Genomic DNA, 25,675 nt, shown 5'->3' with positions numbered 1-25,675 from the left:
GACCGTCTTGTACCTTGGTTCGAAATACCAGGTGGCGTTGTAAGCCATGTTAAACCCATAAATGTAGTTTTGTTTTTTTAAATCAATTTGGTAATAAATGATATATTAAAACCAACATTGATGTATTTTATCAGAGAACAGCCATATAATTTAGCTTACAACTCGAAAAAATACATTTAAGTGTGCAGTATTTCTTTAAATACACATTTCTGTCTTTAGGGGATGCCATAGATTTCCTGCTGAGGAACATCTTCACGGAGGCAGCTGGATCCAGAAAAGCTTTTCCGAAGGTAGCCATGATTATCACCGATGGAAAATCCCAGGACCCAGTGGAGGAGCATGCTAAAAGACTTAGGAACATCGGAGTGGAAATATTTGTCCTAGGTATGGTTTATTATTCAGGGTTTTCTTGAACTGTGCTCCACCATGTGAAAGTCAGCCTGTCCTTGGCAACCATTTGATTTTCCACTGATTGTTCTTTGTTAGATATTTAAAAGTGAGGAACTTTTGTTTTATCTATCATACACAATGCTCTTAAACTGTCCGTCAATGGTCCTCCACATCTGTAATGCAGACGGTGAGATGAAAGTTTAATAAAAAGTAAGTTGACATTGTTGTACTTCACATTTTCCCACTCAGGTATCAAAGGAGCCGATGAGGATGAGCTCAGGGAAATGGCCTCCACACCTCACAACAAACATGTGTACAATGTTCCGAACTTTGACCTGATCCAAGAGGTGCAGAAAAAGATCATCACAGAGGTGTGCTCCGGCGTCGATGACCAGCTCAGTTCAGCTGTCAGCGGAGAAGAAAGTGAGTCAAATGATCTTCATTGAACATGTGTTATAATACATGCAGTTTTTCCATTTAATGCTCCTACTGTAGTTTTTACCTTATCCAACCCAACATTTTCTCATCTTCCTCTCAGTGGTGGAGCCAGCCGCGAACCTTCAAGTCACAGAAATCGCATCTAAGTCAATGAGAGTGACATGGGATCCCTCCCTGGGTGAAATCACAGGCTACAAGCTCACCCTTAGCCCCATGTTACCTGGATTGAAACGCCAGGAACTGTACATAGGATCGACTCAGACATCCATCAACGTCCGTGACCTTTCCGCAGACACCGAGTATGAAATCACCTTGTACGCCCTAAAAGGTCTGACTCCCAGTGAACCCATCATGGCGATGGAAAAGACCCAACCTGTCAAGGTGTCAACAGGTAAGATGAAGTGGTTAGGCATGACACATCAGAATTTCTTGACGATTCTTAGGATAGATTTACTTGAAGAACCTCACTCGTCACCTTGTTTCATTATGTAAGCCATACAAAGCCTTTAATTAACCCATGCTTTCTTGTATTTTTCAAGAGTGCTCCCTGGGAGTAGATGTGCAGGCCGATGTGGTCCTTCTTGTTGATGGTTCATACAGTATTGGATTACAAAACTTTGCCAAAGTTCGTGCCTTCTTGGAGGTTCTGGTCAACTCCTTTGACATTGGCCCCAACAAGGTCCAGCTTAGCTTGGTCCAGTACAGTCGTGATCCACACACTGAGTTTGCCCTCAACACCCACCATCACCTCAGCTCAGTTGTGAAAGCTGTGCGCAGCTTCCCCTACCGCGGAGGCTCCACTAACACTGGCAGGGCAATGAGCTACGTCAGAGAGAAGATCTTTACCTCTGCGCGTGGTGCGAGGCAAAATGTTCCCCGTGTCATGGTCCTGATCACAGACGGAAAGTCATCAGACTCTTTTAAGGATGCGGCCACCAACCTGAGGAATATCGATGTGGAGATCTTTGCCGTTGGTGTGAAGGATGCAGTGAGGTCTGAGTTGGAAGCCATTGCTAATCCCCCATCACAATCTCACGTCTTTGAGGTGGAGGACTTCGATGCCTTCCAGAGGATTTCCAAGGAGCTGACTCAGTCCATCTGTCTGAGGATTGAACAGGAGCTACTCAACATCAAAAAGAGAAGTAAGAATGAGGATGGAAACTCTTAACATGCTAAGTGTTTCCAGCCACATGATATAACTTTTTGACATGTATTCTGGACGACTGCCATTTGCTAAGTTTGTTTGTAGCTCCATGTTGGTCCATACTGTCTTTATTAGACACTGCACCATTTGACTGTCTGTTGGTGGCAAAAAGCCAATGCAATCAAGAAAAAAGTAAAACACAGCATTATACAGTGTAAATTGCCTTCAGGCAAGGCACCAGCAAAATTTAATCAACTCCCCCCACAAGTAAACATACCACAAAACCACATGCATGCTTTTGGAATGATGCTATCACGCCATTTGTTATCACTCACAGTTCCAAAAGACAGCAGCGACTAGAAAAACAATTTTTTTAGTTTTTCTTTTTACTTGACCATGCTTATGATTCAGAAGCCCCCTTCAGCTCTGAGAGAGAATGGAGCTGTGGTCACACAGTGGTAAAATTTCCTTACACTGCACAATTTGTTTATTGATGCTTGTAGTCTCAAAACACAGACCAATTACTGAGTGTACCATTCCATGCCCGATTAAAAATCTTTTTTTAAACTTTGCCATCTGCAACAATACTTTGCTATTTTCCCCCATTAATTAAAGCTAATGCCCATGCCCGAGGCAATGGAAAGAGAGGAAAAAAGAATAATAGTCAGCTACAGTAGCTGAAATATGATCATGGTAGAGTGACTTGCACAAGATTAGGGTCCATACGCTGCATATTTCTCAAATAAGTTTTATTTTTCAGGTTTGCTTCCACCCAGAGATTTGGGTTTCTCTGAAATCACCTCCAGAAGCTTCCGTACTACTTGGATTGCCCCTACTACCAATGTCCTGTCTTACCTGGTGCGTTTCCGTAAGGCTGAGGATGTCACTGGAGACTACATTTCCATGGCAGTGCCTGGTGGCACCACCACAGCCGTTCTTCCCCACCTTTACCCTGTCACTGCCTACGAAGTCAACGTCTTCGCCCAGTATGAAAAAGGAGACAGTTTTCCTTTGACTGGCGAAGAGACCACTCTTGAAGGTAAGAAAGATTTACTCTGTTTTACCTGATACAGCTAAAATAATCAAAACAAGAAAATTTAGCAACCGTAATATGATTTTCTTTTTAGAGCAAGGGACGGTACGAAATCTACGAGTTTCAGAAGAGACAACAAACAGTTTTAGGGTGTCTTGGATAAGTGCTCCGGGTTCAGTGATCAGGTATCGTCTCACCTACGTTCCACTGAGTGGTGGTGGGGAGTCTCTGCAGGCACAGACCAATGGACCAGAGACAGCCATAGTCCTCCAGGAGCTTTTCCCCATCACCACCTACCGTGTGTCCGTGGCTGCTGAGTATGCTAATGTTGTAGGGGACGAGATGCAGGTCGATGGGACCACAAAGGAAGGTGAGTCAGATAAGCTTCTGGATTTTGAAATAATTTGTTTACAGCATGTGCTAAACAGTCCTGTGAAACTTGTGTCTGATCCGTTTTTGTTTCCCCTCAGTCCGCGGCTCTCCTCGTGACCTCCGTGTTTTCAATGAGACCATATCTACAATGAGGCTGGCTTGGCAGGCTGCTCCAGGAAATGTCCTCCAGTACCGCATCGCCTTTAAACCTGCTGAGGGGGGCGAGAGGAAAGAGATATCTGTCAAAGGAGATACTACCCAGGCTATGCTGAAGAACCTCAAACCGGCCACTGAATATGAGCTGTTCGTCAGCGCTCGCTATTCCTCCGGTTTGGGCGATCCTCTCCTGGGCACAGGAACCACCTTAGAAGGTAAGGGAGGAAGTCACAGTACTAATGTCTAACTTGGAAGCTTTGAAGCATGATGTGTGACAAAAGTGTGAAGCATGCTTTATGGCTGTGGACTCAGTAAGTTGAACTTCTGAATAGACAAATGTAATTGTGTTCAGCTTCTTTTCGAGCGCCAAGAAACCTCCGGGATTCAGGCATGCATGTTTAGGAAAACCTTGTCCTTGATTAGTATTTATGAGTTTAAGTGCTGCATAGTGTAAAACTGCTGAAATTAGGTCATTTGTCTGCCACTAAGTCCTTTGAAGAATGTAGTATCTGGTATTTCTCACAGGCGACTCCATCAGAATTACTTTGCAAGCTTGGTCGAGTATATGGGATGTTGTTATAAGGGAAAAGACAGGAATGAGGCACTTAATGTAATGTTTTTTGGCAGAGACTGTAGGTTAGGGTGGTTCTACTGCCCATGAAGGCAGTGAAGTGGAAATGGTTGGGGGATGCTTGTAAACCTAGAAAACTTATGGAACAGATGTCCATATGCCTGCCTAGTAATAGCTTCACATCTTGGCCTGCTTGGGACATATGATTTGTAGTTTAACAGTGGTTTTTAAGAAATGTGGGTTAATAATTATTAATGTAATTAATTGTCAACTCCACTTGTGGCTGCAAAACCAGTAAATTTTGTGTGAAATGAAAAGAGTTCACTTATGTGGGCAATTAATTATAAGGGGGGAGTTTGACCCAATATGATCCGCCCACCTCTGCCTCTGAATCCGACTTCGCATTAAAATGGGGTCATTTGCTTGGTTTAAAGATAATGTTTGTTGTCGGATAAGCCTAAGAGGTAAAAACTCCAACAACAATTCCAGTACATAAAACAACTTTATTGTTAGAGTCACGCACTTTGGCATGTGGCCTCACCAGGGTCATCATGGTCAAATGTTTTTGGCTTGTGGCCCTTGTTATGGTCCAGATGACCCCCCAAGCCGAAACACGTCAGTCTAACAAGTGGTTCTATTTACTGCAAGTGTCGCTGGAGCTTTGACCTCTGCAGACTTTTCTCCTCTTCTCAGTGCACCTTGGAAGCAGGTGAAGTTGTGTCAGAAACCTCTACTCAAGTTCTATTCTCAATTCAACTCTTCAAACTCTCAATCAATCTCAATTCACAAGCTTTTATTTAACCAGGTTAGTCCCATTGAGATTTCTGTCCTGGCAAAGAATAGCAGGAACACAGTTTCAACAGTGAAATAAAATAACAGACAAAGATATAGATTAATAACATTAACATTAGTTCCACTCTTCTAGGTTTTGAAGCTGAAAATCAGTCTGCATTAGGTGCCTAAAAGCAAAAAGCTTTCTTTCTCCATTCAGTCCCGACGCTGGGAACAACAAATCGTAAAATGTCCACAGAACGGAGTTTATGACATTCGTAATTTCATTTTAAAAGAGAAGATAAACTGGAATTAAGGAATTTATATTCTTGGTTCTGTGGACATTTTGTGATTTGTTGTTCCCAAAATCTGTCCAGTCCACTTGCCAGTGAAACCAAAGGCTTAAGCTTGGAGGTTATTAGTTATGACCGCTCTATTGTCTTGTCTTAAAAATCAGTCAGTTCCTGTGTTTTATTCATCTTTTTGTGCGCCAAGATAAAAACGGCACAGTTGCAGTCTTAGCTCGCCTTGAATTGGACTCCCTTCTGAAAGCAGTTTGAAGCCACAGACCCATCCAAAGATTTTCTATTCATCATAATGTGTGTTGAGTAGAATGGGTAGAGACAGTCTGTTCCTATTCAAAAGCGATTTATTGCAGACCACATGGACCTGTGCTCTAGGTTGCATAATACCACATATTGGCTCGTACTGTATACTCTAGAATTGACAAAATTTCAACTCACAACCAGTACAATGGATCTTTGTTTACATTTTGATGAGTGTAAGAGTCTGAAAAAAAGGGATTTTCTTTTCCCACATTCACCAAATGGTTTGGGTTTGATTATACAGTTAATTTCCACTGGTCATTTCTGTGCTGTCATCGGCAACACACCCCCGCAGGAAAAAAGAAGCTCCATGACAAAGCACTTTGTTTAGCCAGCTCTGTCAATCTGTCATGACATCAGCAGGCTTCAACACTGATCTCATTGTTTTGAGTGCCACTCATGTTGGGTGCCCCCCCCCTGTGAAGTTCATGTAGGCGAGAACCAGGAGACAGTGGCTCACACAAAGCCATCCGTTGTGGCTATGACGGTGGATGGTCGCCAGTCCAGAAGCACTGAGTGGGACAGAATTAAAACATCCTGAAATAACTCAGAAGGAGGACAGAGAAGGTGTTAAGGGGAATGCTTGGATGAACGTCCCAATATTATACACAAACATGGCCAAAGTTATTTACTTAGGAAGAAGCCGTTTTATCCGACATGTGGAAGATGTTACCTACGAGGACCTTGAAAAGGCGTGTGAGCTGTCTGTCTGGTCTCGGGGGAGAGCCGTCTGGTTGTCTTCCTCCAGGGTGGGGCAGAGGACAGGCAGAGGCAGAGAGAGGGTGAGGACGAATAGAAAAAAAAAGTCTGTTCAGAAATGTGAACCGGGTTGCCTCAGGGTGGCTTTGCGAGTGAAGCTCAGCCCATAAATCGAGAGGTCACATGTTCAAACCCCTGAAGGAGCCATTGTACCCATCTCTCTAATAACTAATTACTTAAATTGCACTGCAAATGTTTTCCCATGTGCCTCTGGCACAAAAACAAAACTGTCTTTAACTCGCAGAGCAGCACAATACAACACCAGGTGAAAACGTAGCATCTTGCTTTGATTTCCTCTCAAAGTGATGCCTTTGCAAACTTTTAAGCTGTGCCAGGCTCTTTTTTTCTCCTTCGCTCTGAAGGTCTTTTGAGGTAAAAAACCAGAGATGGGCAACGTTGGCACAGAGACACTGAAGGCTTCATTTTTGTGTCTCAGACGTACAGTATTAGAACCAAGAGCAATACAAGGGAAAACTGAAGTGGGATGCCAGTGCTGAGATGGCAGTTTGAGGGAACAGTGCATTTCCTGCAGTGATTTTGGGGTTCAGTTTTTAAATTCAGCTTTTTCATACTGAGATCAAAATAACTCCTGAGTCTATTTTTTAAAAATTGGATATTGCTGGGAGGCTAGTACCTTAACTGTGCAGTTTCTTCTGGCTGCTCACACTGATGTTACTTAACATGTGCAGTCATTTCTACTTTGAAGCTTTAGGCGTCTTCGGCTGCAGATCCGTAGGTTATGTCAGCACATGCTCAGCACTAATCTCTTTCTATCTCCTTGATGATTTTCAGTTGTGTCATATGTGGTTTTGTGGAGAAATGGGCGAGGCTTTTGTGTGAATTTGTGATCAGGCCTCGTCCAAGGTCTTAATTTGAGAGTGGCCCTCTCCTTGAAGGGCGGGATGCAGTTAGAGGGGCCTTGAGAAATAAACTTAGACAAGGAGATTCAGCATTTTTATTTTTGTATCTTCTTTATGGACATACTACATGGGGGCAGCATGGTGGTTAAGTGGTTAACACTGTTGCCTCAAAGCAAGAAGGCTCCAGGTGCAGCCGGGGTCTCTCTGTGTGGAGTTTGTTTGTTCTCCCTGTGGAGTTTCCGGCTTCCTCCCACAATCCAAAGCAATGCAGTTGGGGGGTTGGGTTAATTTTAGACTCTATATTGCATGAGGGTGTGAATGTGAGTGTGAAAAGTTGTTTGTACTGTGATATGCTGGCGGCCTGTCCAGGGTGTACACCGCCACTTCAAGGTCTGCTGGGATTGGGTCCAGCCCCCCCCCCCCCTCAAAGGATAAGAGGCATAGATAATGGTAGGATAAATATACTACATGCAAGCATTTGTCTGCAGGTATCGAGAAAAAGGGAGCCACTGCCTGCAGAAGTCATTTTCTTCTGATCCTTTTGTCCTTGGTTCACACACAGTTGTGAAAGTCAGTCAGGTTCATCCTGTGCAGTTGGCAGTTAGAACCTTTTAGACAGAATGATCCGGGTATTTATTAGTAGTCTTCACTGTTTTCATGGTGCTCCAATATCTGGAACTCTTCATCAGTCTGATTTCGCGGCCATCACTCTTCCTATCTGGCCTTTGGTCTGAGGGATCAGTATGCTCTGCTCTGCTTGGCCGGGTGCTGCTCTGTTTTCTGTTCAGATCCGTTTCCAGTTCCTCTGTGATGGACTGATGCTGATGCGGACTCACAGGGTGACAGATGGACACAGTGGCTGCCTTTTGTGCTCAGAGTTCTCTTAAATTTTCCAAATGACAATCTGTGGGACTTGTGGAAGATTTGTGGTGCATCTCATTCTCTGCATTTGGCTTTTAAAAAAAAGAAAAGAAATCGTACTTATATCTGTCAAACCTCAGTCTGATGAATGGGGTTTGACAGAGACCACCCAGCGGGGCGCAGCCTCGCTCAGCCTGTGATTATTTTGTCATTAGGTGCTGGCATGTAGGGCCTGAGGGGCTCGAGCGAGGATCACGATCTCAGTGGTTGTGTAGGAGGATACGTGCGGCAAAGCCCATCTTCCTGTGGTGGATGCAGCTCCTCTATATGGCAGCCAGACTGTTGGGAGTCCATCTCAACATGGGCATCCCTCTCAACCAAGCATGTGCTGGCTGCTCAATACGAAACACCACCGCAAAATCCCCCTCCACCCTATTTTTATGCCTGTCTCCTTTCATGACGATCTCTAAGGAAAAGCGAGCGAAGGAGGGAAAGGAGAGAGGGAGCGCACCATCTGCATTTGTAGCAAGCACACTTTCGTGGCTCTGGTTTCCTCTGTTTCAATGGAAAAATAAAGTGCTACTGGGAGAGGCGCTGGGGTGGATATGGGATTTGTGATTGGTTTTGCAGATATTTTTCCAGTGGTCTCTGATTAAGAAGGGAGAAGATCAGGTTGTTCAAACTGATCCTGAGAGGTTACGGATGAGTAACTGTTGGTGGCTTATCGCTGGGGTTCGTTCCATTGCCCACCTTTGTGTCACACAACCTACTTCCTCCAACCTACAATATTTCTATATCTTCATTATAAATTAACACCACCTGGATAAAGCCCTCACTGAGCTGGAGGAGGGTTGGGGTATTTTTGTAGTTCGGCTTTAACACCACCATCTTAGTTCAATTATTATTCATCGCAATAAATCAAAACAAAGAAAATCCTGAGAAATTTGTTTAGGGAAACTAGATAAAACCTGCAGCACTACCAACTTTCCGTATCCAGTTTGCAAAGGTGTATTTAATACCTCTACCTCTGCTAATGTTTTTCCGTTTCATTTATCCACAGAGCTCGGTTCACCCAGAGACTTGGTGACCAAAGACGTCACAGACACCAGTTTTGCCGCGTCTTGGGTGGCGGCTCCCGGCAACGTTCGTCATTACCGGATCAGGTGGAAGTCTCTGTTCACCGAGGAGACCGGAGAGAAGACAATAGCAGGAGACACCACCGCCACAGTTCTGGACGGCCTCACCCCTGAGACACGCTATCAAGTGTCTGTGTTTGCTGGCTATGGCCACGGAGAGGGCCAGCCCCTGGCTGGAGAGGAAACCACGGATGGTAAGTCACTTAAGCTGCTGTAGCTCCTGCACCATAAACTGACTCCTTCACTTAATCGTTCCATTTTCCTCTTTTCTCACTGCCTACATCTGCCTCGTTCTGAATTTGTTCTGAGTGTTTTTATTAGTCTCTTCCTGAAGCGCCTCCTTTCTTGTGTCACCTTTCTCAGTTTCTGAAAGTCTCATTATGAAAGTGTGAAGTTGTGTTCATGCGATTTCACTCTGTGACCATAAAAGCCAATGAAAACCACAAAGGGACAGCTAAACAGTTTTTCATGTGTAACTGTCACAGTAATCGTTTTACAAGCCAAGAGTCCAGGTCTAGACTTTCTTGTCATTAACACGTTTTGTACCTCAAAGTTTTATTTGTCCGTTCCAGTCACAAATGGACGTTAGAGGATCATCACTGAGGAATCTGGGGGAGTGACGCAGATTAAAGAGTTCTTCATGAAATTCAATTCAGCTGTAGGAGACGTTTCTGGCTTTTATGTAGATCCGTCAGAGACACATATTCTGTTAACGCCTTGGCTGAGTCATCAAGACGTTAGAGACTTTGCGTGCACATCTTTAAATCTGTGCATGTGTATGTACAGAGGTGATGTAATGTCCAGTGCACCTGCACCCTGTTTTCCTGGGATATGCAGGACAGATAGACGTCGGCCTCTCCCCCTTGTTAGACTGAACTTTGCTTGGATGAGAAAAGCACATTGAGCGGAAACTCTCAACATTTGGGGAGGGACATTGTCCACCACTTAGTGAGATGGAATGTCGTCAGGGGAAAAAAAAAAGATTTCCAACCATCGTTAGTGTATAATGTTCACTCTGCTCATTCCTTCCGTCACTCTGCACCCGCTATCTGTGGCTCTCTCTTTTCATGTGCTCTTCACAAATCACAGCTCTCTGGGGACCCAGCCACACACGGCAAACTTGGATGCGCTGCTTTTTTCCGTTAATAAAAATGAGCGCTTAGAATATTTTCCTTTGCTTGTTTTGAATCCTTTGACGATTCACACTTGCCCTCCCTGCTCCAAAAATAAAATTGAAAAAACACTGTAGACACACAATGGAAAAAAGGAAAACTATGGGGTTTGCTTAAATTCACAGGGCATCTCGGTCTGGCTCCCAAAAGCCACCAACTAAACACAATCAATCACGTAAATTTGGGCCTGTTTAATGTATCCCTCTGAAAATCGGAAATATTTGGGTGTGTTTGTGTTCACACGCATGTGGAAACTGAGCAGATATCCAGATGAAAGACTGTGAGGTAGCCAAGCGTGTTACTGTTTAGTTTACTTACCAGCAGGAAAGCCATGCTGCTTATATTTCCAAAGGTATATTGGAAATACATTCAGCACAGATTCCCATCTGAACGAGGCCCAAAGTCCACATTTTCCCTTTCCGCTTTAACCTTCGTTCCCCCCCTCCCCTCTTCTATGCAGTCTCCGCTGCCGGCAGAGCAATTGTAGTCTCGGAGGAGACGGAGAAGAGCATGAAGGTGACGTGGCAGGCGGCACCTGGAAATGTGCTCAACTACCGTGTTACCTACAAACCCCAGGTTGGAGGGCGCCAGCTTGCAGCTAAGGTGCCCGGTGGCACTACCACCACCGTGCTGCGACGCCTTACTCCCCTCACCACATACGACATCACTGTCCAGCCCGTCTACCGTTTCGGAGAGGGCCGAGCGAGGCAAGGAGAGGGAACAACACGTACGTCAGTCTATCAATCATCAACACAAATGTTGCTCTGTCTATTGTCTCAATCCTGTTCTCATCCCAATCATAACCATCTCATACTAAAAGACAATATTAAAGTACATATTAGTATTTAGTTTATTTTTGAATATTCTTTGCTGCTCATTTAGTCATTCAACTAAGCAATCCTCTTCTCTCTAGTGTCACCATACAAAGGTCCTAGGAACCTCCAAACGTCTGAGCCTTCCAAGACCAGCTTCCGTGTCACCTGGGATCACGCTCCCGGCGACGTTAGGGGCTACAAGGTCATTTTCCACCCTGCAGATGAGGACATCGACCTGGGAGAACTCCAGGTCGGACCCTACGACAATACTGTGGTGCTGGAAGAGCTCAGGTGTGTCCTCATTTTCATTCTCTTTGTATTATAAGCTTCAAATAATGTTTTCTGATATATCAAGTAAAATGATTGGGTTTTTTTGGTCTGCAGAGCTGGTACCAAATACACAGTGAATGTGTTTGGTATGTTTGATGGAGGAGAGAGCATGCCGTTGGCTGGAGAGGAGAAAACCACTCTTAGTGACGCACCCGACCCTCCACCTTATGTGGCAACAGGTGAAGTTATCCAATGTTCATCAAAACCTACATTCATATGATAAACAGAAAACAATGTTTTATCCTCAAACCAACAAGAACATGAACAACTGCAATTTCTTCAGTCTTTGTTCTGCTGTTAGTTATTCAACTGCCATGCCTGTCGTTACCATTAAGGTAGTGTCTCCCGTCTGAATCACGTTGTAAATTATTGCTTTGGAAAAAATGCTCTCTATAGACATGCCCCATAAAAGCTGAGGAGTTTCTCTGAATGCCTTTCCTCCAAGCTTTGTGTCTCACGAAATAACAGATGTAATGGCAATTCCATCTGTCTGCCCCTCTGGCCCGTCTTCGCTGTGTCACTTTGGGCTTCCGCTTTTTATTTCCAGTCTGAGAGCAGCCAGTGTAGAATCGAGCCATACGCATATAATCTGTTTGCAGTAATAAAATGTTTTACTACCTAGTGAGTCGGTGCAGTCAGTGCAAGAGGAGGAAAAATGGTTGTGATTGCATGGGAGGAACTGGAAAAGGTCAGCTCGACCGCTGCAGCTGCAGGCCTGGTCTTAATAGGGAGGCAGATGCATATTCAGTAATGTGCAAAAAATAAAAAGGGTGAGAAAATCCCAGTCTTCTTCCTGTTCTCTCTATTGGCTACAGGTCAGTTCTCAGACAGTTTAGTTAAGTTTAGTTTACTTTAGCCTAATTTATAGATTCTAAATTTCACTAATCCAGTTTCCGTTCTAAACCTTCTGTTTGACCTGTAGTAACAGTGGTTGCAGCTCTCTTTCTTAAAGTGTAAAAGTGACCTGCAGCAATTGAGCCGCGGCAAGTAGGGACTCAGTCTACTGACCCCGAAGCTACGTCACTGCAGCTGGACAAATAGCTGTTCACCTCTTTGTTCAAAGTTTGGTGAAGCTCGACTCAGTAGAGATCACATAACTCGAGAATCAGCTGGTGCTGGTGTTGTCGAGAACGAGCTGTTGTCATGATCGACAAAGTCTCTTACGTTGCTACAGAGCCCTGGTGGCGTGTTTATTCAAAGTAAATTAATATTGAACATGTCACGTGTCCAAATCGCACAAAATTTGACACTGCTCTTCCTTGGGTTTCTTAACACTACACGTACCAAGTGTGATGCTGATATGATGAACACTTCTAGGGATATGAGAGCCACATTCAGACTGACAGAGATTTCTGGAATTAATAGATTGATAAGAAAATCCTCTTTTTACGATATTGTAACTTTGTGCAATTTGTCCCTTTTTTAAATTTGAATCCAATCCAACGTACCTGTGCATGCTCTCTCTGTCTCTGTAAGCTTGACAGCTGGTTCTCATTCATGGAGAATTGTCTTTGGATTTTCTGTGTGAGCAAACCAATGTGTAAATCATATATATAACCTGTTTTCAGTTGCAGACAGTGGCAGTTAGTGCAACATCTGCCTATCCCTGTTGCACATCTGCAGCTGTCTTTTAGGTGCCGAGGATCAGACGACTTCCATGTCGCCACCCAGCTGCGTGTTGGAATATTACCCTGCAGCTCTGGAGAACACACTTGTCCACTCTCCAGTGAAGGCCCTTTGATATGTCATGGGCGTATTATTCCTAATCTGCCCTAAGGGATGAACTCATGGATCCAAGAGAAAGAAATACTGTCTCCACACGCCACAAGACAAGAAGATAATAATCATGACACCTGGAAAAAAGTTATCTGATAAGAATTCCTCTGTGAAGGAGAATATTAGTTCATAATGATTTACTGCTTATTCCTGGAGATGTGTGTTTAGGATTGTAGAATTTTTCTTGATGTCCTTGTCCTTTTTGATGTTATGAACTTTTCTTTTACTCTTTCCTTTTACTCTCACATTTCTTTGAGCACCTTCCACACCATTTTAATTCAGACCACACCTTTATTGTGCACATGATAGTTGAACTACTGTACATCTTTCCCCTCCATCACATGATGACACATTCACTTCTGCCCGCTCAGGTGTGAGGTGTAAGACCAATTCACAGGCCGACATTGTGGTGCTGGTGGATGGTTCATGGAGTATTGGACGTCTCAACTTCAAGACCATTCGTGCCTTCATCTCCCGTATGGTGGGAGTCTTTGACATCAGCCCCGAGAGGGTCCAAATTGGTGGGTGTATCGGTCAACTGCTTACCACCAATAATATGAAAATGGTCTTTTTGAGTTGGTCTAACAGGTGTTGTGTCGACAGGTCTCGCTCAGTACAGTGGAGACCCCAAGACTGAATGGCACTTGGAGGCTCACAAAACTCGGGACTCCCTCCTGGAAGCTGTGGCTAACCTGCCCTACAAAGGCGGAAACACCTTAACTGGTACTTCCATCTATTCAGTCTAAAAGAGGCAGCACCACAGCTTCTCTGTCTCACTTGGAAATCAGCGTGATGAGTGCATGTTGTCTCCATTGCAGGTATGGCTTTGAACTACATCCTCCAGAACAATTTCAAAGAGGACGTCGGGATGCGACCCAACGCTCGAAAGATCGGCGTGTTGATCACTGATGGCAAATCCCAGGACGACGTCATCGTCAACTCTCAGAACTTGCGTGATGCAGCCATTGAGCTGTATGCAGTCGGTAATGAAAATTCACACCCCTTTATTTGCAGATTCATTATATGACCTAAGATTTCCATGTGTGTCAAGCTACTAATCGCTATCGACTTAATCACTGCGGTTTAGGTGTGAAGAATGCTGATGAGAACGAATTGAGGTCCATTGCCACTGATCCGGATGATATTCACATGTACAATGTGGCTGACTTCTCCTTCCTGTTGGACATTGTGGACAATCTTACAGACAACCTCTGTAACAGTGTCAAGGGACCAGGTATGGATGGGTTTAAATAGTTAATAATATCAATAATTTCACAGTGGAATCGTCAACGCCAACTGCTCTGCTCCCAGACAGTATGATATGTAGTGTAAACGTAGAGTAGATCATCCCAAACCCACAGACAGTTTAATGTCTGGCCCACCATGGAAGGCAACTCTAAAAGCTAAGAACCGGCTAAGCTCTTGAAAATTATTGCAGATCTGTTACTTTCTTCTTCCACTAATATTCTTGCCTCTGTGGAATAGGAATTTGTCTGCTCCTTAATCAAATCAAATAGCTGCTATTGGGAAACCTCTTGGAGGATGCGGCTTTAGTCTCATTCCATAATGTGGTGTGGACATGGTTCCTTTAGAAGTTTTTTCTGAATCAAAGTTGTATCTGTTGCCACATTTTATTTGTTTTTGCTCTTTCAGCTTTTTTAATTTGGGTTAATAGTTGAAATGGTTTACATGCTCTAATGTTCAGAAAACAAATCACTTTCCTCGGACTGTCCATTGCTGCAGTTCGTCCTGTCAGCCTCTGTGACGTCACATGATATCACAATGATGTGTAACTATTGGCTGGACTATTGAAGAGGTGTTTGTGATGCTTCAGGGCAGTGTTTTCTGTGGGGGAGAAGAGCTCCTGTCCTTTAACATTTGTATAAAAGCTATGAAACTGTAGTTTATGGTAATCCAGATGACTTTTGCATTAAAAGGAAGAAAGATCCAACATAAAAATGTATAATGATCACTGTGATGGCCCATATTTCAGTTTCTATCTTTCTGTACCAAAACCTGAATAGGAGGAGCACCGGGTGCTCCTACTGATCTTGTGACGTCCGAGGTGACACACCAGTCCTTCAGAGCCTCCTGGACCGCTCCCGATGGCCCAGTGGAGAGTTACCGAGTGGAGTACATGACTGTGTCAGGACAGCCACTGCAGGTAAAACTTATTCCATAACGTGCTACAACTCCCAAACAACGTCTTCCATTCCAATCACAGAAAAATGAGCAGTATGCGTAGCTCATCTTCCTGTGTGGGTATTAATGGGAATCTCCATTCAGACGTCTATCCAGCCTCCTGTTTGTGTTGGCGTCTTGCTGCGTGGGTGTCTAATTACATTACGATCTGACTTGGGGCAAGGAAACAAAAACACACACAGCTCTCAGTTTAGAAGATTAGAAACCAAATAATGACATCATGAGTGATAGCCTTGTTGGCCAGCAGGGTCTTGGCTCCACAACGTGTGGCGAGATACATTTTTGGTGTCTGAATCTCATTACAGTTGTTTGTTTTTGTCCAGCTCCCATGGATTTAATAGTGAACACAGTTGATGAGGTTCTATTATTGTTTATGCATCTGGGATTGAAGCACATGTTGAGATTTAGGTCAGTAGAAATTGGTCAAAGGGCTTTCTGGTTTTAATTTCTGGCTTATAGTGAATCCGGTAAACAGATAGAGCTTTTGATTATTTTGCTCCTAAATGAATTATCGCTCCCCCAACAAAAACACCCTCTTTTATTTTGAGAAAGTATCTGCAGACACGTTAACTTCATCAAAAAGGTTTTGACTCTTGAAACTTCTGTGCAAAAACACATCGCAGAGGACAACTACAGCTCGCTACTGCAGCTACATTCACCTAACTCCTCCCTTTGTCAATAGGTGGTCGTGGACGGCACTGAGACCACGGTGGTCCTCCGACAACTCAACCCTCTGACCCAGTACCTGGTCAATGTCTACGCCCTGTTCGGAGAGGATAGCAGCGAGCCTCTTAAAGGAACTGAGACCACACGTATGTCTTCTCTTTTTGACTTACTTCTCAGCCTGTATCATTTATTGAATATAAACCACCTAAAATCAACTCTCTAACAATTACAATTTCACATGAGTGCATTCATCCGCCAATGCCAAACAGTTCCCTTTAATTCAATCAAGCAAGATTTTTTTCAACATCCCTGAATTTCTACCAGGGAAATTCGTGAAAATGTAAAGAAAATAATAAACAACCAAAAAGAAAAAGCCCTTTTCACACAATGTGTTAAAAAAAAGTGGTTAAAATTCCTGGATCCGCCCATCTATACCAATCTGTACCAAGATATCATGGGTTCTTTCTCGGCCCATGTCCCATCCATACATCAAGTTTTGTGGAATGTGCTCAATAGTTTTGCGTAATACTGCTGAAACAAACCAACCAACCAAAAAACAAACAAGGGGCAAAGACATAACCTTGGCCGACTACATTTTTAATTAAACTGGTTGTCAGTGCATCGATATTATGGTGAACTTGCTCGAAATTGGATGAGACCTTCCGATTCAAGAAAAAAATGGGTTGTCTGGGAACGACAGGCTCTTTCGCACTTCAGCCTTCACTTCTATGAGCAGTTTCTCTTTGAGTCTGCCGCCGTCACTGAATCCCTCTGTTTCAGCCACATAACACACATGTAATATTGATTTCCTTGTGGGCTCCATTTATCAGATGTTCAAAGGAAATATATATCTTAGTCCTGTTTATAAATCCCTAATTGGTAGCAAAATGACAACAATAGTACATTTTAAGTAGATGCAAAGTTAGAGGCCTTTTACATGATCTCACTGGTGTCCAACTCTGACTTCCTTCTTTGTTTCTTTAAAGATATTGTGAAGAGTTGTTTCACTTTTGCTCTCTCAAATAGCAGAGATATAATAGTGTTACATAACAGCTATAAAAGCACCAATAAAACAGCATTGATTTTAAGAGTGTGAATGACAAAAATAAGCCTGAGAAACTGTCTGAAGTCCAAGAAAACAAGGAAAAAGAAACGTGAACATCTACAGTTTGTATTCCTGTGAGCACATATGTGTATGTTTAACATAATTGCCTGGTTCTCCAGTGCCCCTGAGTGCCGTGAGGAGGATGGACATTTACGATGAACAGATCACCACCATGCGGGTGAAGTGGGAGCGGGCAGCCGGCGCCACGGGCTACATGCTGCTCTACAGTGCCATCAACGCCACAGAGCCCACCCTCGAGCAGGAGGTAAGAGAGCGGCATGCAGCCAATCAGCTGTGAATATGATGTGTTTACATGTGGAGAAAACGCATTCGTAAACACGCTGCTAAATGCTACATGGGACCAAACGCAACCTGCTGTCAGCATTTTTCTGACAAATCGCAGATGTCACACACTGAAATACCACATTACAAAGTGGCCAGTGTATGCCTCACCATTCAGCAGACAAGGCAGAAGGGACAACACAGAGGAACACTGTTAGTCACAAAGGGGTGGGCGAACCATGAGCTCACTCTGCCAAGGGAACATCATCATTTGTTTATGAGGTGTCAAACCCAGTGGGTCCCGACCGGATTCAGCAACAGATCGTTTGTCTCAATTTTCTTGTCCAAATGTTTCTCTCCATGACAGTGAGCGGTCCCTGTTGTCCACCTCCCCTCTGACCTCATGTTGTCTGTTTGGTCTGCTTCCCCCTTGCAGATCAGAGTGGGAGGAGATACAACTGACGTCCAGCTGGTGAAGTTGCTCCCCAACACGGCCTACACGCTGTCCCTCTTCGCCCTGCACGGAGAATCAGCCAGCGAACCACTGACCAAGCAGGGAGTCACGCGTATGTGCTCACTCAATCACGAGTTGATTTCATTGATGCAGCGCATGTTTTATGACGCTGATTTGACATAAGCTGCTTTCAGAAATGCTCTGAAGTCCGGGCATTTTCCTGAAATATTTCAGAGGGGCTGTACGTGAGAATATGAATGTCTTTTTTACTGACTCCTGCCAGTGAGTCTGGTAAGATGTACAGAAAATGTCCAGGTGAGGCCATGTGAGGGTGCAGAAGGAAAATTCATAGCGAGCGAGTGGGGGCGTGTCATGACATTTCTAGCATGCAATGGACGATACAAATATCTCAGGATGAGAAAGAGGAGCTATGCAACTAGAACTTTTGACGCCTGTGTTCATATGCTGTAGACAAAAACATGTGATTTCCGCGATAGAACTTATACATCATGTCCTGTATGTTCCACCCGGGCACCTCCCCTTGCCTGAAGTGGAAATCTCCTGCTGCGCTCTTCATATGTGAAAAGCAAACCTTTCGGAAAATGTCCGAAGGCAATTTTCCTGACATTTTCTTGAGTGCCTGAAAGCAGCTTAAATGTTTATCGGTGAGGCCTGATGTGTTGGGGCCACTGTGACCTCGGGACTGTCTTCATTCATTTGTTCGTTTATTTAAATATCAACCTGTCCAGAGACTAACACTGACCTTCTGCTCCTCCTTCAGTGCCCCTACCACCTGCAGGCGAACTCAGAGTTCGTGATGTCACCCACAGCACCATGTGGCTTTACTGGGATGCTGCTCCTGGTCTTGTTCGCAAGTACATCATCACCTACAAGCCTGAGGAAGGAGATGCTAAAGAGGTTAGTTTAGTTCCACTATTGTTGCTTTCCTTTCCTTACGTCCCTAAACCCATTCAAACAGATGTAAACAGGCTGTTAGCAGCCAATGACTTACCAATCCATTTCCTACATAATTACTACACTGAGACTGTTCTAATGTGTGTTTGAGCCATTTGGTTTGATAGCGATGAACTTCTATAGATATTCTTTTGATTATTCCTTCAAAGTTTTGGCCTGGACCACATAATGGAGACGGCAGCTGTCAGGGGGGCGGGGGCATCAGGGAATATTCTCGAGTCCAGAATAGATCATGAAACTATACGAACTTGGTCCCTCATGGTGAGGGATTAAAGAGGGGTTTTGGTGGTTGTAGAGATTGAGGATTACGGCTACGGCAGCAAACTCTTAACATCTGTCATTTACCATTTCCTTAGCCATAAATCAGATTGAGGGGATCCTCAAAACTCCTTTGGTGGAAACACACATGTGAAAGTGACTCATGGGCTGAGGATGTGATTGTCAGAAGTTGCCCAGAGAGTTGTAGAACATCACGTCTGACCTTTATATTAAGTGATAGAGCCCAATAAGTGACAGTATGCCCCCCACAGCACAGGCTGCAGGACATATTTCCACCAGCTGAAGCCCTGTGCGTGCTTTTATGGTGCTGAGAGACAAATTAAGGGTCTGTTTATAATGAAAATGAGAGTGCAAACAATCACACAAGCATACAGCAGCTGGTATTGGTATCGAAAAAAGATTCCCTCAAGTTTTATTTCTCGAGTCTCAGCTAATAAAACCTAATGGAATCTAGAGCAGTAAAAGCAGTGTGGTATTTCCTGTAAGTATTCCTGGTGTTCAGTCAAATTCTGCAGCTTGTTATTGTTTGTTGAGTGTTTTATTTGTTTCCCATTTTCCTCTGGATGAAGCACAGTTTTATACCTTCTGGTCAAGTTTCCAACCAAGTCTTATTTGGTGAATATTACCGCCGTCGCCAAAGCTCCTGGAAACGCACACTGAGAGCGGAATTAAAGTTTCACAAGACCTGGCAAACATCTGTCTGAAGAGGAAAACATATGGAGTCTTTTCTACTTTCAAATAGCATAAAGAAGCTCTGTGTATTTTTATATTGATTTGATAAAATTTGTATATAACAAACGTGTTTAATTGTTCACAGCTGGAAGTTGGGGGAGATGTGACCACCAGACAACTGGACAACCTGATGTCACAGACCGAGTATGGTTTGACTGTTACTCCGATCTATGATGAAGGCGCTGGACAGCCAATGCTGGGAGACGCAGTCACAGGTAAGAGTGAAAACTATTATAACTAGTGCAGTGTCCGTTCTGAACCTGCCTGTTTGGAATGGGCTGTCTGCTTAGGCTGTGTTAATGCTAGTTGCAGTTCTCGAGATATGTTAGCCACATACAGACAGACAGACAAAGATATCTAGTGTTATACTATGATGGCAAAGTGGATGTGGACTCGCAGTGATCATAACTAACCCCCCCCCCCCCCCCCCCCCCCCCCTTCTCTGTAGATGTGGTTCCTGCCCCGAAGAACCTACGATTGTCAGAGGCTACCCAGACAAGCTTCAGGGCCACCTGGGACCACGGAGCCCCCGATGTCGCTCTGTATCGCATTGGCTGGACGAAGAAGGGAGACCCCAACTTCCAATATGTAAGAGAAAAGCAGCTGTGCCCCAGATGTTTACATTTCCAATAAATCACAGAGTTTCATGATGAGTCCCACACAGACTGCTGCACCAATCGAATTATGTTTTGTTTGCTTTGGATAAAGTTGTAGCCAAGCACCTTCCCACGTACTCCGTTTATGTTTTCTTCATCAGTCCATTCTCAACAACGACGAGACGACCCACGTCCTGGAGAACCTGGAGCCAGACACGCTCTATGACGTGACGGTCACCGCCATCTACCCAGACGAATCAGAGAGCGAGGATCTGATGGGCACTGAGAGAACATGTAAGATCTAGCAGCTCTGTGACGACTATTATCCAGTTTTTCTCAGCTCTTTGACAGAATCAGTGTTTACTCCTGACCCAAGTCAATAAAATGATTTAACTTTTGATTTTACCTTCTGTAAAAATGCTGTGTGACATGTTCAGTGAAGGGTACGACCATTATACCTTTCTATTTCAGCCTCTTTAGTGGGCAGACCAGGTGGTAGCAGAAGTAAGTATGTTTGTGGTAAAGCAAGAGGATGCTTTTCCTTTCAAGCAAAGAAAGCATGTTTTATCATTTTATGTATCATCCATGTGGTCATAAGCTATGCTGTTCTTTGGACAAGCATCATTTCATCATCAACCCATCCACTGCTCCAATGATGCTACAGCAGAAACATCTGTTTCATCGTGTGTTTGTCTGTCCTCATCCGTTTGTCCCAATGTCCACGCCATTCAATCCACGGCTGTTCATGACTGTGTTCTTACTCAGAACACTGGATTTCAATTGTGCATGCCTTGCAAAACAGAGATTTGAATCCCTGTTTTTGCAGCCCATTCCATCATCCATCATCTGTTCCACCATCCATTCATCAATCCATTCATTGCCTTCATTCATGCATTAATCAGTCCATCCATCCTTCCATCAATCCATGGCTGTTCAACAGAATCCATCCCTGCTTCAGAAAAGACAAAACCCCAGAGGTGGTTTGTCTTTTCTTCTCTTAAAGCCACAGTCCTTGATACAAATGAGACACACCTGCTTTGTTATAGTATGAGAAGTAAATTAACTTATATTTCAATGAAGTGAATCATTCAAGACTAAGAATACACAGCTGAACACAGACTGACCAAAATATCAAGGACAGTGTCTTTAAGATATTTTTTTTATGTGAGTGAGTGTGCTTATGACAGATTAACATGGTTGTAATTGCGATATGTGTGTGTGTGCGTGCATTTCCCAGCCCCCAATGCACCTCCCACCGACCTTGTTGTGTTCAACGAAACCACCACCAGTATGAACGCCAGGTGGAATCCAGCTCCAGGTCGCGTCCAGAACTACAGGATCACGTATGTCCCCACATCTGGAGGCAGGACCCAGACAGTAAGTCTCACAACAGACCAACAGAGAGACACCAGTACACAGCACATTCACACTGCTTTGTGTAGAATTTTGAATAAATATCTATCCCGCGTATGCATGTCATTGGACTGTGGGAGGAAGCCGGAGTACCACCTGGAGAGCATGCAAACTCCACATAGGCCGACCCTTCTTGCTGTCAGACAACATTGCTAACCACTGTTCCACCCTGAAGGAGTACACTGCAGTTAAAATATGACTTTCGTTGATGAAATCTTACTGTTTTTTGTTAAAGAGTGCAAATTGGCCACCTTGTGTTACTTTTCAAGTGGTGATCTTGAAAGCACAAGCAACAAAAGCTCAATTGTATTATCTATCAAGAGAACTCCACTTGGTTGGAAAGACAGAATACCAGCTGAAGGAAGAGGATTAGTGTCAATAAATGTCAAAGTATGGTATTGTAAACCTATTTTAATTTAAAAGGTCAGTAAATCTGATCTGGTAAATGCTGAAACGTTTGCACATCTCGATTAAATCTTTCCTTCATTAGCAGCACCAGTAAGCTTAAATGCTACTTACTCCTCCGTCTTACTCCTTGTCCTCTTCACTGGACTTCAGTCTCGCATTACTTGGCCAGACAAACGATGCTAACTCAGTCAGCGCATTTGTTTCTTCCTCCAGAGCAGCTTTGCCTCCAAGAAATATACACTTAACTAAACATCTGCTACTGGTATTGCATTATTTTAGTTTATTCTAAGTCTTCAAATCTCTTAATCTGTTGTTTGGAAATAGAGGCATTAATGTGGACAAAACCCCTTCCTAGTTTTTCTCAGTATTTCCTGACGCTGCAGAAAGTCTCCTGCTAGTCATACATTTTTGGCTGCCTCTCTGAATATGCAAAAGTATTTTTTGGAATAGACAGCTGAATGTTTGGTTTCAATTTGCTGTCAGACATTTCTCATCGCTTCCACGCGCAAGACTTAAAAGCGGGACTCGAGAGAGTGCTGGAAGGTGTTTTTGCACAAGCTCTTAAACAAGGTTGCGGCCTGATAGTCACACTGATAAGCTGTGAAACAACCACTTAAATCAATGTTGAATGTTCCAACCAACTTTAGCGGCTATATTTCACCCTCAATGTGAAGAGATGAGATAAAATGTTACCGTCTGATAATTTAACAGCTTTGTTGGGAGACAGTGAACAGATACTTATGAGATCAAACATTTCTCTGCACTGGGCTGTAATGGTCCACATGCAGTGTGTGCTATTTGATCAGCTCTGGAAAGCTGTGACATGGAATGCATGTGCCAAGTCAGGTCAGTTTATTTAATGAGGATTGTGTTTAAAGTGCTGCACAAAGCCACTGTGCTCACAAACCTCTTTCTTCAATGCTTCTTTTTTAATAAAGCCCAGATGGCAGGTAAAATATGTAATAGTGGAGAAGGCAAGTACAATTTAAAGCACAGTAGGATTCTTAGGGATCTATTAAAAATGAACAGAGCCATGTAGTAACCAACAACATTCATGGATTCTAGTTTGACCAATGAATCACCAACCTTGCAGGTAGAGAGAAAAAGAGGTGATACACATTGTGCGAAGTGTATCTGCTCTCCATTCATATGCAGATAGCTGATAATAGAGATTAGCCAAACTGTTGTCTGGACCTAAAACACCTACAAAAAGTTGCACTGCTTGTATTTTGTGTGGCGAAACCTTTGACTCCTATGATAAAGAAACTAGTCGGACTGGGTATGGCAAAGGGAGGAAGCTGTCTTGGCCCAGATATCCACCATCTACACAGGAAGCCCCAAAATATTGGCTGTTGCCCCCAGAGGCTAATTTGTCATCAGACGTTAGCCGATGGGCTCAGAGATTGAGAACAGACAAACCAAACACTGGCTCCAGCAAGGGCCATTACCGGATGGCCACCGTAGGTTAAGGGAGGGCTACTCAGTTGGTTAGATTTATTCCAGAAAATCGTACACACTGGCCCTTTGAGCTAATTTTATGTACTTATTATTCACTCAGTCATTTTGTGCAATATTCAGCTTTAGTTCAGCTGGTGTTACGTGGCTCATTTGTTGGCCATTAGTTTCCCTTTTAACACAAGATGGAATTTTTTCCACTTCAGTACTTGATGACATGTAAATGTGTTGATTGTATGGCTGATATCAAAGTGAAAGGTTGATGGAAAACTGGAGGATAACAAGCTAATATTAGCCAAGTCTTCTTGGTTCAGTGTCAGGATTCCAACAAGGACAGCTAGCCCAGGCTGTTTTGCATTACTTTGTCTGTTTTTGGGAATTTCTGACGCACATGTTGCACATGTTTTGAACAAGAAAACTATCGGGCCAAAGGATCAAACGTCCGTCTTTGCGTTTTCTATTTCATTGCTGATAAAAAGAATCAATCGGTTGATTGAGAAAGCTTAAGAGAGCTGTATCATGCAAACGCACTCCCAAATCTCTTTTTTAATTATATCTGCAGTCCTTATGGCTCAAGCCAAAAGCAATATTGTAAATTCATCACCAGTCATGGCTCCTTATGACAAGACATCCTGCTGTTTTAGCCATCAGCGTACACATTTACCTTGGCCAGTGTGCTGGCGACTCACCCTGTCCAAAAACACTCAAAGCATTCCTCCTCTGATATGTTGACAGTCCGGTAGTTTTCCGGTAGAATTCTTTCCATCAAGTTAGTGTCATCAATTCAAGGAACACATGGAGAGTTGTTTAACTTTTTATCCCGGTCAAAACAAATCAAATATCTTTTCCGTGATAGCTGCAGATGGTTGATGGAGATATTTTAGGAAATGTAAAAAAGCTTGAGAAAGAACAGTTAACTGACTAACTAAACTAGTAAACTATTGATTAAGTATCTAAATCCATTATGTATCCAAATTATCACGTGTAAACATACACTTTACAGCATCGTTAACATTACCTCAACATAACTCAACAGTCCCCTTATGAAACCACATTTAAATTATCTATAGATCCAGATTTATATTTGGATTCTGCACACATTAATAAATATCAGTTCCCTAAACATGTCTGATAATTTTCAGACCATATAGATCCATATATTACTCTGTGGGAAATCAGTGAAAATGTAAAAAAAAAAGAAAGATTGAGTTGAGGAAAGTGATCAAACCTTCCTGGATCCACCCCTTTGTCCAGATCCAATCCAAAATATAATGGTTTCTTCCTTGGCTCATACCCCACCCTTCCATAAAGTTTCAAGAAAAATCGGTTCAATATTTTTTTGCCTTTATCCAGATAAAAGTCAAATAAACAAACAAACAAACAAACAGCAATGAAAACAAAACCTCCTTGGCATAGGTAATAATAGAGTTATGCAGCCAGTGAGGCTAACATGTGATCTCTTCACTAACTAGACCCAGGTTGGAGGGAAGAAGACCACTGTCCTGCTTCCCAAGCTGACCCCTGACACCGAATACGACATCAATGTGGTGGCTGTCTACGCCCGAGGAGTCAGCGAAGAGCTTAATGGCGTCGGAAAGACCAGTAAGTTGTCTTTCACCTAAGATTCTCCCCAAATGAGAAGTCATAAAACCTTTGGTATCTTATGTCCCCAATATTAAGTGTATCATACCTTTATCTTACCTTAGAACCTCTGGGTGGCGTTAGGAACCTGCAGGTTACTGACCCCACCACCAGCACCCTGAATGTCCAGTGGGAGGCTGCTGAGGGCAACGTTCGTCAGTATCGGATCTTCTATGTTCCTGCAGCTGGGGGAGAGGAGGAGATGGTGAGCCGGAGAGGGTCTCTACACCATGCATAGAGCTTTCCTTCTGCTCAAACACAAACTGATGCTCGCCTTG

At 43.5% G+C, this 25,675-nt stretch overlaps 1 protein-coding gene and 1 long non-coding RNA gene across 4 annotated transcripts in view; one reads left to right on the top strand and one right to left on the bottom strand.

Annotated features, from left to right (window-relative positions):
- The window catches only part of col12a1a (collagen, type XII, alpha 1a), a 56,852-nt gene that overhangs the window by 7,685 nt on the left and 23,492 nt on the right, over positions 1 to 25,675 (top strand). For 2 of the 3 annotated variants that reach the window (XM_034575911.1, XM_034575912.1), the window contains exons 7-32: positions 220 to 384; positions 640 to 813; positions 929 to 1,219; positions 1,368 to 1,970; positions 2,733 to 3,011; positions 3,100 to 3,375; positions 3,476 to 3,748; positions 9,021 to 9,290; positions 10,729 to 10,995; positions 11,182 to 11,374; positions 11,468 to 11,592; positions 13,561 to 13,710; positions 13,793 to 13,912; positions 14,008 to 14,172; positions 14,277 to 14,423; positions 15,214 to 15,353; positions 16,074 to 16,203; positions 17,282 to 17,427; positions 17,881 to 18,010; positions 18,680 to 18,816; positions 19,970 to 20,099; positions 20,333 to 20,472; positions 20,642 to 20,774; positions 21,718 to 21,857; positions 25,229 to 25,358; positions 25,463 to 25,602. In XM_034575911.1, coding sequence (XP_034431802.1) covers positions 220 to 384; positions 640 to 813; positions 929 to 1,219; positions 1,368 to 1,970; positions 2,733 to 3,011; positions 3,100 to 3,375; positions 3,476 to 3,748; positions 9,021 to 9,290; positions 10,729 to 10,995; positions 11,182 to 11,374; positions 11,468 to 11,592; positions 13,561 to 13,710; positions 13,793 to 13,912; positions 14,008 to 14,172; positions 14,277 to 14,423; positions 15,214 to 15,353; positions 16,074 to 16,203; positions 17,282 to 17,427; positions 17,881 to 18,010; positions 18,680 to 18,816; positions 19,970 to 20,099; positions 20,333 to 20,472; positions 20,642 to 20,774; positions 21,718 to 21,857; positions 25,229 to 25,358; positions 25,463 to 25,602 — 4,994 coding nt within the window. The remainder of the gene's footprint in view (positions 1 to 219; positions 385 to 639; positions 814 to 928; positions 1,220 to 1,367; positions 1,971 to 2,732; positions 3,012 to 3,099; positions 3,376 to 3,475; positions 3,749 to 9,020; positions 9,291 to 10,728; positions 10,996 to 11,181; positions 11,375 to 11,467; positions 11,593 to 13,560; positions 13,711 to 13,792; positions 13,913 to 14,007; positions 14,173 to 14,276; positions 14,424 to 15,213; positions 15,354 to 16,073; positions 16,204 to 17,281; positions 17,428 to 17,880; positions 18,011 to 18,679; positions 18,817 to 19,969; positions 20,100 to 20,332; positions 20,473 to 20,641; positions 20,775 to 21,717; positions 21,858 to 25,228; positions 25,359 to 25,462; positions 25,603 to 25,675) is intronic. The other variant, XM_034575913.1, reaches the window with a different exon arrangement.
- LOC117755829 lies at positions 3,756 to 25,578 on the bottom strand. The gene is made up of 3 exons (XR_004612673.1): positions 25,447 to 25,578; positions 6,154 to 6,222; positions 3,756 to 5,992 (listed from the first exon to the last, which is right to left on the bottom strand). It is a non-coding gene; the product is annotated as an uncharacterized LOC117755829 (long non-coding RNA).

The sequence above is a fragment of the Hippoglossus hippoglossus genome, chromosome 22, assembly GCF_009819705.1.
Source record: "Hippoglossus hippoglossus isolate fHipHip1 chromosome 22, fHipHip1.pri, whole genome shotgun sequence".
In the NCBI taxonomy this organism is placed as follows: domain Eukaryota; kingdom Metazoa; phylum Chordata; class Actinopteri; order Pleuronectiformes; family Pleuronectidae; genus Hippoglossus; species Hippoglossus hippoglossus.
Note: the sequence above shows the minus strand (reverse complement) of the source record. Positions and strands in the feature narration are given on the sequence as shown.